General features: G+C 43.2%; 1 protein-coding gene across 2 annotated transcripts in view; it reads right to left on the reverse strand.

Moving 5' to 3' along the window:
- Positions 1-6352: 6352 nt before the first annotated feature.
- Positions 6353-14559, reverse strand: part of LOC131493665 (zinc finger protein 33B-like) — a 90711-nt gene continuing 82504 nt past the window's right edge. For both annotated transcript variants that reach the window (XM_058698273.1, XM_058698272.1), the window contains exon 4: positions 6353-9094. In XM_058698273.1, coding sequence (XP_058554256.1) covers positions 6768-9094 — 2327 coding nt within the window. In that variant the 3' untranslated portion in view covers positions 6353-6767. The remainder of the gene's footprint in view (positions 9095-14559) is intronic.

Below are 14559 nucleotides of genomic sequence, written 5' to 3' on the forward strand. Positions count from 1 at the left end.
TGCAATTAAGGTATTGCCTGCAAAGACTATGTGCAATGGCATAGAGTTGTTGGGATATCCCACTGGCAGCCTGCTGAAGGTGTACCGGGCCCCCTTGGAGGCAAAGGCAAACTGTGGCTGAGGCTGCTGAAAACAGCACTGGGGAGAATGTACTGGCAAAACCCATAGTAACAATATATGTACTGGTTGCTGCTTAGACAAAGGCAGTTATTTCAGGAACAGTGGTGTTGAGTCCTGGACAACTGGCCACAGCATTGAAGGATGCGGTGACCCATTGTGACATGCCAACACTATTTCCAGGTTTAAGAACACAGTAAACTGGAGTACTAAATGGAGAAGCAGCAGTGATAAGCACTTCGTCTCTGAACAGGTGGTTACCATGCTTTCAACCGGGACATACAGTACACGGGGGTCCCCTTCTGACAACCCAAATTCTATGTGCCAAAAGTTCATATTCACTCGACTGGAACCCACCATGGGAATGGGCTATAATTAAGTCAATGGGTGCTGTGACCCCGGAGAACTCAGGCAGTAGTTCTGTGGATTAGGAGAAAACATACCTACTCATCCGAATGTCTCAGGTTGTTCATACTGGCAAAAAAAAAAAAAAAATAACACAGCCCGGGTGGCTTACAAACAACACAAATTTATTCTCACAGTTCTGGAGGCCCTCAAGTCCAAGACAGATGAAGGGGCCAGCGGTATCAGCACGTGGGGAGGGCCTGCCTCCTGGTTCGCAGATAGCTGTCCTTTTGCTCTGTCGTCACTTGTGCAAAAGCCAAAGGCGTTCGCTCAACACTCGTGAGGGCTTTACTCCCATTCATGAGAGCTCTACCCCCATAACCTCATCACATCCCAAAGGCCCCACCTCCAGAGACCATCACACTGAGGACTGCAGTTCAACATATAAGTTCTGAGGAAACAGTCACCCGCACTCGATTTTGTGGTCAGTAACTCCTCTAAGATTTTAGGGAATGACATGATCAAATTTAGCCGAAGGCCCAAATACAGCTGTAATTCAAGCCTTGTGGTAAAGTCATGACAATTTGTCAACAGTGCATTTCAGCAGATATTTAAGTCATTTCACAAACGATCTAGCGAAGGTACAAAAGCCAGTTAGTGCCCTTTGATCTTCTGTTGCATAAGTTATCTTCGTATAGTTTGGACTCCCAGCTGGGGCAATCTGTGCACCTTCATTTCTGTCACGTCCTTGTTTCCTTTTCCTGTACCTAAGTTCCTCCCATCCCTCATTCTTTCTTGCCAATTCTTTCCTTTTTGTTGTCACTCAATATGCGTCGGGGGGTTTCTATTGACTCTGATCGCACGTACAAGTTGCCTTCTCCAGAGAGCCTCCGGGGAGGATCTACGGGCTCAAGAGCCCACTCTACGGCAAAGGCTACATTGCTTCATACGGATTAAGGATCCTGGGCTTACGCTGCATTCCAATGGTCCCCTTTGCTGTGGCACAGGGTGAGTGCTTTCCCCTCTGAGCAGGAGGATGAGAACTTTTCTCAACAGAGGCAGCAGAGCACAGCTGCAAGGAGCAAGCATGGCCCATAACCCGGCGGTTGACCGAATGTCTTCCGTAGGGCTGCCTTTTTGCAACAGTGCAGGTTTCTTCTCTCTCATTTCTCTCGCTACAAATTCCCTCACAGTATTTTGGGTTTCTAGCCATGTGAAGTGACAGTGTTCAGTTTTTGTCGCCATCCTGACACCTGTGGCGGGGGCCTGGGTGGTTACAAGGGAAAGGACCACAGCCCGACAGTCCGCCTCATAGGCAGCTGCTGCTACCCGCAGGGAATGCCAATCTCTCTGGGGTCACGGTTCACAAACAATAAGGTCATTCTGTCACGGCAAGCGTCAAGGCCATCAAGCCCCAGGACTCCAAGGTTAGTCCTTTGGTGTACTGAAAAAACCCCAGCGCTTCGCAAACCCCAGGTTCACTGGCTGAGGGTTCTGCATTAGCGCAGTTGAGGTCCTTCCTCTGGCCATTTGGAAGACGTACCCTTTTGTTTCTCATCAGCCTCTGGGCCACAGGACACCACAGGTGTGCACCTCGGCACCCTCGGGCGTGAGGCGTGTGTGCAATGGCAGCAGGGGAAGGGGCAGCAAGAGATGGGGACGGCCGCTGCCCGCACGTGAACAACAGCTCATCACACACCGAGGGCCGTGCACGCTTCATGCTCCCGGGGCCAGGGCAGCCCAGCTTTCCAAACTTTCACCAAGGGCCATCTGCATGCCCTCCCCGCTGGGGCACAATGACAAAAACTGGTAAGCGTGGCCACCCTCAACAGCCGGGGACGGCCAACACACGGTACACAGTAACCAGAGAGTGCCAGCCAGACCCTCGACCCTGGGTAGCTGGGGCTCAAATGCTCACCAGTTAAAGTGCGGTGGCGTCACTGCCTCTACAGGCGGAGCGTCTCACGACACCAGCCAAACTGACTGAACCCGGAGCCCAGGCACCTGGGGTACAGCCAATTAACAATTCTTAGGGCCAAGAGCTTGTTGCCAGGGGAGGAAACAGTGACACCCAAAACAGGCAGCACAGTCCACAGCAAGAGGCTGTCTGCCAGCAACCGGTAGCTCGGTCCCAGGTGGCCTTTGTCCTATCTCAGAACTCGTTAGTCAACAACAATCACTTAATGACAACTGGATGAACTAGGTCTTACGTGGTGACCCGGGTCTTAGATGGACCATCCTCTTAGTCATGCCCACGGTGTTAACTGCCTCCTGCTAGGAGGGTTCACTCCATGTTGGTTTCAGATGTCAAGAGTCTAGGACACTGGGCCTTAACTTCAGACCACAGTTACTGTGATTAAAAATATTCTGAAGACTATAGGCACAGCTCAAATGTTCATCAGTGGCCATTATATTTGTAGTGCAGGAACACAGGACCAACGGAAACTTAGTACAGAAACAAGATGTTATGAAGAGAGGTGAGAAATTTACGACACTTGCAGAAAAGACAAGAAGGCTTATAACAACAGGAAGCTACAGCTGAAAATAGGCTTTAGCGATGGTCAGTATATGATTTCTGAGAATGCATTCTGCCTCCCACCATGGGAAAAGTGGTACTGAATACTGTGTTTCTAACTTCGTAATTATAGAAGAAACACCCTCGGAGATTCCTCTATATTGCTATAGGCAGACAGGATGGTTCATTTCTTTCACACACTTTACATTTTAGAGTAGTCGTAGAGTTACAGACACATGGAGCAGAAAGTCGAGTTCCTATACACCCCTTCACTCCTACCCCTCTGCAGCCCCCCATCATGCATATCTTGCACTAGTGTGGTCCATTTGTTACAACTGATGAGTCAATGCTGATACAGGAGTACTACCTGAAGACCACAGTTTACATTAGGCCTTACCCCGTGTTACATTTTTGGGCACTGGCAAAGGATCCGCACGCCATCTACCGTTACAATATCCTACAGCATACCCCCACTGTCCTAAAAGTCCTCCATAATCCACCTATTCAGCCTTCCCTCCCCTGTCTCAATCCTCTGGTGACCACCGATCCTTTTACTGTCTCCCCACGTGCCTTTCCAGAACGCACTAGAACTGGCAATGTAAGGTGGAAAGCCTTTCAGATTGGCTTGTCTCATTCAACAATATGCACGTAAAGGCTCCTGCATGTCTCCTGTTACCGAACGGCTCCTTTCTTTTTACCACCCACCCAATCACCGTATCCTAAAACCTGGTGAACTCGCGTCAGCGTGTTTTATTGTCGACTCCCGGAAATTTCCTACATGGGCAATCATGTTATGTGTGACTGTACACAGTTTTCTCTCCTCCTTCCCAATCCAAGTCTCTCTCCTTCTCTGGTCTTGCTCTGTCGGCGAGGACTTCCAGAAGGAGGGTGAAAGAGCAGGGACAGGGACCTCTTTGCTCTCCTCTTCTCACTGGGAAAGCATCTAGCGTCTCACCATGAAAGTACAACGTTAGCTGTAGGGCTGTTGGAGATGTTCTGTACCAAGTTAATGTTCCCCATGCTCCCAGCCTGCTGAGATTTCTTATTGTGGATTTCGGTTAACGTTTTGTGAAAGGCTCTTCTGCACCTACTGATAAGATCATATGATTATTTCTTCTTTTGCCTCCTGATGCGACAGGTGACTACCCGACTATCAAATGTTGAACCAGCACAGCACCCCTGGAATAAATCCCACATGGTCATGCCACCTAATTATATATTGTGGGATTCAACTTGGTGACGATTTGTTGAGGATCTCAGCATCTATGTTCCAAGACATACAGGCATCTAGCTTTCCTTTTCAGAATTTTTTAAAGTAATCCTACCCAAGCTAGGGTTCGAACTCAGGACCTGAGATTAAGAGTCGCGTGTTCAACTGACTCAGCCAGCCAGGCACCCCTGTTGCTTTCCTTTCCTATAATGTCTCTGCCTGGTTTTGCTACTATAATAAGCATCACAGAATGAGTTAGGAAGGATTTCTTCTACTCCTTTTTGGAAGAGGTTGTAGAGAACTGGTGTCATTTCTTCCTTCCTTAAGTGTTTGCTAGAAGTCACCAGTGAACACATCTGGGCCTGAACTTTCTGATTTGGAAGATTAAGGATGAACTCAGTTTCTTTAATAGATATTTGCCTACACAAATTTATACTTCTGTGAGTTTAGGCAGATTGTGTCTCTCAAGGAATACATCTAGGTTATGAAATTTGTGGGCAGAGTTGTCTGTAACATTACTATCCCCTAATGTCCATGTAATCAGTTGTTATGTCTTTCACTTCTCCTATTGGCGACTTGTATCTACTCTTTTTCTTAGTTAACCTAGCTGAAGGTTTATCGGTTTTATTGACCTTTTCAAATAACTACCTTTTGGTTTATTGGTTCTCTTTTCAAACATCTCACTGACTTCTGCTCTAATTCTTATTATTTGTTTTGCTCATTTTGGATTTAGTTAACTCTTCTTTTTCTAGTTTCCGAAGATGAAAGCTTAGACTACCTGGCAACTTAAGATAGTTAGTTTGTGTAACCTGATTTTTAAATCGGAGCTTGAAATGTATTATATCATCTTTACACTCTGTCGGTCCATAAAAGCCTCACTCTGAGCTTCCTCTGGCTCTGCTAGAGTCTCAACCTACCCTCTCATATAATCAAAAATCTCCAAGGGCCCAGATCTGTTTCTGGGCACACTGGACCCCTGAATTTACAGCCTAGTTTACAACCCTAAGTGTCATATAGTCTGTCTGTGGCTTCTATTCTGAACTTTGCCTTAGAGGGCAGTTACTTCCAGGGGTTTGTACGACTGAGGCTGAGGGCTGGAGGATTCACATATGTACACTCAAGACACCCCACGGCTTGAAAGGGGAAAATGAGATTACAGAACACACTTACCATTTTGTTATTTCGATTTATATATTTTAAATGGTTACCTATTAGCTTTCTGGGCTTCCTTTCAAGACATTACTCCAGGTTGCTACATACATGGGAGGTGTGCCTGATATTGAAACAACTGCTGAACTAGGAGTGTCTATATTCAATTCCCAATTATATCAACTTCCACTAGGCATATGAAACACACAGGTTACAGAAGGTAGCATTTGAAGATACAGGAGTCCTGTAAACTTAAGGGACAATTCACAGAAGCATTTAACAGGGTTGCCGTAATTATTAAATTTATCTCTCCTTTTTATAAGCTTCATATTCACATGAACTGCCAGGATTAAGTTCGCCGAAATGATATGGTTATTAACACATCAGAACTTCTTGTGGTGAAATCCTGATTGCTTTGTAATCCCAATGCAATTAGGACAGATTACAGATTCCCTTTTGATTTTGTAACCAGTGTTAACTGATACTTAAACTATAAGCAAGAACATTTCATAAAACTTCACATACACGTAGTGCATATAAAAACTACTGACATGTGAATGTAAGTGAGTATTATGGTATCGTCCATATTTCTGCTCTAGAATATACCACGGTCATGTAAGATATCTTTAGCTAAAGCTCAGGGAAGGGCACGTGAGCATGCTACATATTACTACTAAAACATACTACTAATTACTTGTTTTCAGTGTATTGTTTCATTTGACATTTTTTTATTGTACACTGCACAATATTCCTCTCAAAATTACAACTTCTTTTTTTTTTTTTTTTTTTTAATTTTTTTTTTTCAACGTTTTTTTTTTTATTTATTTTTGGGACAGAGAGAGACAGAGCATGAACGGGGGAGGGTCAGAGAGAGAGGGAGACACAGAATCTGAAACAGGCTCCAGGCTCTGAGCTGTCAGCCCAGAGCCCGACGCGGGGCTCGAACTCACGGACAGCGAGATCGTGACCTGGCTGAAGTCGGACGCCCAACCGACTGCGCCACCCAGGCGCCCCATCAAAATTACAACTTCTTATGTTGCCTAAAGAAATAAGGCATCAAAACCAAAACACAACTTCCAATGTTATATTACCTCTAAAGACAATCTTCAAGCTGTATGTCTCAAATTGAAAGAATTCTCCTTAATAGAAATTAACATATCCTACTTTGTATTTTAGCTAAAAACAAATCTTATAAAATCAAAACATCTTCAAGGTTCTATGCCCGCATTTGCTAGGGACATTCAAAGGAATGTTACTTAACAAGACTGTCCTTTATGTGTTGCAGTCTACTTCGGGGTAAAATAAGGCCAGTTTGTGGACGAAAGTTATTCAACATTCAGGACATTGACATTGCTTCCTCTACAACGTGAGTTCTCTGAAGCGGAGCGACTGCTGAACCACAGCTCAACATTCCTAAGACCCACTGCAATCCTAAGGTTTTTCTTGTGTGTGTGTTCTCTGATGTACAATGAGGTTTGACTTCTGAGAGAAGGGCTTTCCACATGTGTTACATTCATAGGGCTTCTCGCCTGTGTGTGACCTCTGATGGTTAACAAGGTTTGATTTACGGTAAAAAATTTTCCCACATTCATTACACTGACAAGATTTCTCCCCTGTGTGAACCCTATAATGCACTGTGAGAGAAGATCTATGAATGAAGGATTTCCCACATTGGTTACATTTGTAGGGTTTTTCCCCTGTGTGTTTTCTCTGATGTATAAGAAGTGCTGACTTCAAATAGAAAGATTTCCCACATTCATTACATTTATAGGGTTTTTCTTCTGTATGAGTTCTCTGGTGCACACTTAGAGCTGATTTATCACAGAAAGCCCTTCGACATTCATTACATTCATAGGGTTGCTCTCCTATGTGCATTCTCTGGTGCTGAGTGAGCCTAGACTTCTGGACAAAAGATTTTCCACATTCATTACATTCATAGGGTTTCTCCCCTGTGTGTTTTCTCTGATGTAGAGTAAGTCCTGACTTCACACAGAAAGACTTCCCACATTCATTACATTTATAGGGCTTTTCTTTTGTATGAGTTCTCTGGTGCACAATTAGAGCTGACTTATAACAGAAAGCCTTTCCACATTGATTACACTCATAAGGTTTGTCACCTATGTGGATTCTCTGGTGATAAGTGAGCTGAGACTTCTGGCAGAAAGTTTTCCCACATTCATTACATCCGTAGGGTTTCTCCCCTGTGTGTATCCTACTATGTTTACTTAGGGACGATTTATTATAGAAGATTTTTCCACATTCATGACACTCGAACGGTTTCTCCCCTGTATGTGTCCTGTGATGTTGAGAGAGGGTAGATTTACGGCTGAAGGATTTCCCACATTCAGGACACACAAAGGGTTTCTCCCCTGTGTTTCTCTGATGCACCATGTGGTCAGACTCCAAACACGTTTTCCCACATTCGCAACATTCATAAGGTTTCAACTCTGTATGAATTTTCTGATGCCTGGTGAGTACTGACTTGTGGTAGAAAGTTTTCCCGCATGCATTACATTTGTAGGGTTTATCCTTTACGTGGGTTTTCTGATGTTGTGTAAGATATGCCTTCTGACAGAAAGATTTCCCACAGTCAGGACATTCAAATGGTTTCTCCCCTGTATGAGTTCTCTGATGCAGGATAAGGTGTGAATTGATCCAAAAGGATTTCCCACATTCATAGCATTCATAGGGTTTCAGCCCTATGTGTGTCCTTTGGTGTTTGGTGAGGTCTGTCTTCTGGTAAAAAGTTTTCCCACACGCGCTACACTGATAGGGTTTCTCCCCTGTATGTATTCTCTGGTGTATCGTGAGGGCGGACTTGTGGCTGAAGGCTTTACCACATTCGTTGCACACATAGGGCTTCTCCCCCGTGTGTGATCTCTGATGTTTCGTGAGGTCTGACTTCTCCCAGAAAGTTTTTCCACATTCATCACACTGAAAGCGTTTCTCTCCTGTGTGTATCCTCTGATGTCGAGTGAGGTGGGACTTATGCCAAAACGCTTTCCCACATTCATTGCATTCAAAGTGTTTCTCTCCTGTATGAGTTTTCTGAAGTTGTGGAAGGCATAAATCCCCCCGGAAACGATCCCCACTCTCACTACACTCCGAGGGTTTCATACGTGCCCCATGAGGTTTCAAAAGGGTAGACTTCACACATAACGATTTCCCACAACCACGCAGTCCACAGTGATTCTCGTCGGAGGCATTCATGTGATGTAACAAGAAAGAGGAGTTAGGAAAGAAGGTTCTCCCATATTCAATACATTCAGAGTGATTCTCTTCAGTGATCTCTCTCTTGTACGTACTCAATGTTGCCTTTTTGGGGAAGGTTTCTTGATACATGTAATATTCAAAATTTTTCTCTGCACTTTGAATCTTTTCACGATCAACAGAGTCCTCATCCTGACTGAAAGTTTCCCCATGTTTAAAAAATTCACTTTTCTCACTAGTAGGAGTTTTCTTGTGTTTAATACTGAGTAGCAATTTTCCACAGGCACTAAATTCACCAGTCTTTTCTCCCAAACGTCTTTTCTTATTGATACACAATTCAGAAATACAGCTGAAACTCACTCCATATGAGTCACACTGACAGAGGCTTTCTCTGGAAGGAAACGAATTTGTGTCCAGGTTAAATGGTTTTCCTATTACAATATCACGTTCCTTGGTCAGCGTTTTCTTACTGATGAATGCAACTTCCTTCACAGGTTTATGCTGGTTTTCTCGGCTCCTTCCTTTCTTGTGATCAGTTTCCCAGACTTCTAAAGATAAAAAAAATTAACCGTACACATAAATACTAACTCATTTCTTCTGGAATGCAACGTATATACAAACGCCCTATGTTTTAGCAGATTTTGATTTTTTGTCTAGTCTCCAAGGAAGAAAATAACTATAAGTACTTATTTTTTCGATTTCTTCTGTTGGACATGAAATACGAAAATGGAAACAAGAAACAAAAGGCCTGGCATGGTGGAAGAAAGGAGAGAAAACTACTACAACCATACATCTGCATTCCGACGTCTGAGTTACGTAACGGCAGCTACTAAATTCGGAACGCCTCCATCTATCCTCCAAATACCTCTAAAGATCAACATACGGAGAGCAAATAAAATGACCAATCGACAACCCGTGACTTCAGCGTAACTGGGAAATACAAAATACTACTGACTTCAAACCACCACTGAGGAAATAAACATTTAATACAGAAGAAACTGATATAGAGTCCACATCTATATAAAGAGTCAGTTTGAGTCTGTGGCAACGACACGTAGAGGAAGAGACAGAGAACTGAGAGATAATTAAAGTTCTTTTTCTTTAATATTTATTTTTGAGAGAGAGAGAAACAGAGCATGAGCGAGGAAGTGGCAGAGAGAGGGGTACAGAGAACCCAAAGCAGGCTCCAGGCTCTGAGCTCGTAGCACAGAGCACGACATGGGACTGAAACTCAGGAACCGTAAGATCCTGACCTGAGCTGAAGCCAGACGCTCAACAGACTGAACCACCCAGGCGCCCCTAGAACGTATAGATAATTAAATGCAAATAAAATCACTCCCTCAAAGGAGAAGTCCCACCGTGAGAGGGAAAATATGGAGCAGACATCTTCGTTCTGACAGATGACAGCTCAGACCACCGAGAACTCCAACACAAGGGACTTGGAGTATTAATGGGAACTACGGAGGCAAGGGCTGATCGGGTGAGGAATTCAATTGTAAAAAGGCCAGAGTGATCTTAGAATATGACTCAAATTGTAAGAACCTGGTTATGAGCTCAACTGTCCCCCTCCCAAATTCGTATGTTGAAGCCGTGAGGTTTAATTACATTATCAGGGTGTAGCACTAATGACAGGAAAGACATCCATATCAGAAGCCGAAGAGACACCAGCCCTTTCCTGCTCTCCCTGTTTGCAGAAAAAAAGCCATGTGAGGAGAGGGCCACAAGGTGCTGTCTGCAAGCTGAAGACAGAGGGCTCACCAGAAGGCACCCGAGGGCACCCTGAGGATACCTTCATCTTGGCCATACAGCCTCCAGATGTGTGAAAAAATAAATTTGTTACTTAGGCCACCCACTCTGTGGTGTTTTGTCAGAGCGGTTCAGGCCAACTCCTAGGAAGCATGAAGAGAAAAGAGACTTGAATGAAATTTTAATAAACAGCATGAAAAAAGACATGACAATAGAGCAGAAAAAAGAATGACAATAAAACCAAAGAAAGAAAACTGGATCACAGAGAAAGTTCTGGATAAAGCAGGTGATCTACAAAATAATAAAATACATGTTTTTAATTAAAATTATATGTGTGACTGTAGTCTCTAAAGAGAAAAAAAGAAAACAATGGAATAAATACAGTATTGAAAACCATTATCTAAGAAAATTGCCCAGAAATAAAAAGAGATCTTACCCGCATATTTTAAGGACCACCATGAACTTTCCTTTTCCGTCAGGAAAGCTGACCTGAAACAGTCCTTCCTAAGACATGCTTTAAGGAAACTGTAAACCTTAAAAGTGAAGAAGTCTCCTCTGGACAGAAAGATCAAGTCTCAATAAGCAAACAAACATGTAGATTGGGCAAGAGACTCTGTCACCAATAAACAAAGTGAGGTCAGTGCAGCAACCTTTTCAACAAATAACCAAGTAGACGTCAAGGGTTGTATATCCAGCCACGTGATCCTTTAAAAGTATCCAGGCTCTGGGAAGAGGTCGATCATATTAGAGATTCAAGAAATCAGGTAATAATGTAATCACGGAACCTTCTAGAAGAGGACAAACTTCAAGCAACCAGTATTTGATAGGAAACACTGGTAGAAAACCTGAGCAGTGTAGGACTAAGACCAAAAGAAAGTTGAGAACAAGAACATAAGAGTAATATATAAATGCTACATATTCCAGTGAAGCAGAAATAATGCACATAAAAAGACTACTGGATACAGGAAAAAGGAGAAGAAATAACAGTAAGCTAAGTGAGAGCCATGGAATAGTCTAAAGAAGGTCACTAAACACTCTAAAGGTCACTAAAAGCTGAAAACCAAATGGCAGGTTAAATAAGGAAATGAGCAACTAAAGGCAGTATAAGAGACGTTACTGTAAGAGTAACCACTAGAACAAAAACATCTAAAGTTTCTAATGGACTCCTTCAAAATGAACAAAAAGACGAAACAGAATGGTTCAGTGAATATGATACTCATGAAATGTTAACAAAATGCCAGATATGAGACCAGACAGGAATCCTGGTAGTAAATGTGAATGGGCTTAACTCACCACTTAATAAAATGACTTCAAGTGGATTACAAACAAATATCAAATCTCTGCTGCAAAGGGGAAACACACTGACAGAAAATGACTCAAAAAGCTAAAAACACAGGAATGGTCAATATTGTTCCAGGCAAAGGGAAACACTAAGGAAACAGATAAAATCTAGTTATCAGGAAGGACAAAAAACAAAGCACAAGGCTAACATCCACAACTTTGAATGTACAAGTAACAGTAAGGAGTATCAAAACACCAAACAACATTCGTGAAGCAAACACACTGATAAAATGAGTATTAAGAAAGATCAGAAAGTACGATGTCGGGATGTAGAGACGCAACGACAGCAATCAGGAAGACATGTATTATGACCCATACACAATTTTCGAAAATTAAAACGTTAACACAAAATACACTTACGTCTCTAGGGTGCAAGAAACATTTAAAAAAAACCTGATAAAGGTAACATGCTCAGGAAACAATGCACTAAAACTAGAACTTACTCGGGAAGAACAAACTTCTTCCATCAGGACCTCAAAACCAAACAACTGTCTAGTAAACTGCTCTTTGTTGAAAAAGGAAACACATAGCTGAATTTCTAAACCAAAAAAACTACTGTAAATATTACTTATGAGTCTATGTGGGATACACGTACTGATCAGAGATTTCATAGCATTAAATGTCTTGCATCAGTGAAAAAGAATGAAAAAAGCAAATCCGTAACTCAAAAAAAACTACAAAAAGGCAACAGTAATGTAAAAGAAAGAAGTTAAAGCACAAAGAGGGAAATAATGAAGGTAAAAACAGAGAAATACAAAACTAAACTTAAAATAATATAGATAAGGGAGCTCAAGTGGTTAAGTTGTTTTGACACTTGATGATGCCACGGTTTGGTCTGTGAGTTCAAGCCCTCTGCGCTCTCAGCCCCTTCCCTGCTCATGAGTACGTGTACACTCTTCTCTCTCTCTCTCTCTCTCTCTCTCTCTCTCTCTCTCTCTCTCTCTCTCTCTCAAAATAAATAAATTTAAAAAAATAATAATACAGGGGCGCCTGGGTGGCTCTGTCGGTTACGTGTCTGACATCAGTTCAAGTCACGATGTCACGGTTTGTGAGTTTGAGCCCAGCACCTGGCTCTGTGCTGACAGCTTCAGATTCTGAGTCTCCCTCTCTCTCTCTGCCCCTCCCTGACTTGTGCTCTGTCCCTCCCTCTCAAAAATAAATAAATGTAAAAAAAATTTTTTAAAGGAAATAAATAATACAGATAAGACTTTTTATTCATTATTAAGGCCCAGCAGATTTACTAAAGGATGCCTTAGAGTGAGTCATTCCAGGTCAGTTTTCTCAAGTCCCACATGATCCCTTCTGTTAATAAAACAGAAACAGAAAAACAGTTGTACAAGTGTTAACTCAAAAAGCTGGTCATTTGGGGGGCAACTGGGTGGCGCAGTAGATTAAGCTTCTGACTTCAACTCAGGTCATGTCAGGGCTCGGTTCAAGCCCTGGGTCGGGCTCTGTGCTGACAGCTCAGAGCCTGGAGCCTGCCTCAGATTCTGTGTTCTGCACCTCCCTGCTCACGCGTGAACTCTATCTCAAAAAGAAACAAACAAAAAGAGAAATTAATTTTTTAAAAAGCCTGGTTCTTTGGGGGCTCCTGGCAAACTCAGCTGGTGGCGTGTGCAGCTCTGGAACACAAGAGACATTACACCAGAAGGAACAAGGCAAAGAGACAAAGAAGAGGCATCCCAGGCTATTGCATTTGTTCCAATCCACCAGAACCATTCACACAAATACACTTATGATAGATGAAGATATTCTAATGATTTCCTCCACCTGTGTTTTCCAGGAGATGATTTCAAAAATGGTGGCATGAAGGGCAGTACCAAAGAGTCGCCTCACACGCTACTCTCTGAAAGGACTCACATTTAACTGGACCAAACTATAGAATGTGTGACTCAGGACAACGTTGGAAACATTGAGCAAAGAGCCAACAATGAGTAGAGGCTAAGGGCAGAATGTGACACCATTAGAGGCAGGGAGGTTAACACAGAGATCAGTGAAAGAGACTGTTAATCAGGGTTCTCCAGAGAAACAGAGCCAGGTACTATATGTACGTGTGAGAGCGACACAGACAAAGGAAGAGGTTTATTAAAGGACCCGGCTTTTGCACTTACGGACGACAAGAAGTCCCACAGTCTGCTGTCTGAAAGCTGGAGAGCCAGGAAAGCCAACTGTATTTCAAAAGGCCTGAGAACGAGGGGAGGTGATGGTGTAACTCCCAGCAAAGATGAAAGGCCTGCCAACTAGAGGGTTGGTGGTGTAAGTCCCAGAGCCTGAAGGCCCCACAACCAGGAGCACTGATTCTGTCCAGAGAGGATGGACGTCCCGGCGCAAAAAGAGAAAGAGAATTTGTCCTTCTTTGCCTTTTGTTCCATTCAGGTCCTCAACGAATTAGAGGATATCTGACCATAATGGTGAGGGTGGATCTCTTTACTCAGTCTACTGAGTCAAATGCTGCTTCCAGAAACACCCCCCAAGACACACTTTGACCAGTCTGGCCATCCCTGAGGCCACTCGGGTTGACACCCAGAATTAATCATCATAGACACACTCAAAGAGCACCCTCTCAACACGACTGCCATTCTACGAACCATGTGCACTGCCCAAGGCAGAGCCCTCTGACAAGAGACATCAGCCAACAGTACACTGCAAGAGGAAAAGACTTCAATCAAATATTACAATCAAGTCACTTAACAAATACATAAGCAAGCAAAAATAACAAGAGGCCCTATCAGACTCGGTACAAAATATCTAAAATATGCTTTCGTCCAAAATTACAGGTTCACAAGACAAATGGGAAAATTTCACATACATGGGGGAAGCAATAGGCAACAAACTGTCCTTGAGAGGGTCTGGATACTGGATTTAGCCGACCTCCAAGCAGCTGTTATAAACATGTTCAATAGGGAAACCCCACTGGGGCGCCTGG

This window comes from Neofelis nebulosa, chromosome 13 (genome assembly GCF_028018385.1).
Source record: "Neofelis nebulosa isolate mNeoNeb1 chromosome 13, mNeoNeb1.pri, whole genome shotgun sequence".
In the NCBI taxonomy this organism is placed as follows: domain Eukaryota; kingdom Metazoa; phylum Chordata; class Mammalia; order Carnivora; family Felidae; genus Neofelis; species Neofelis nebulosa.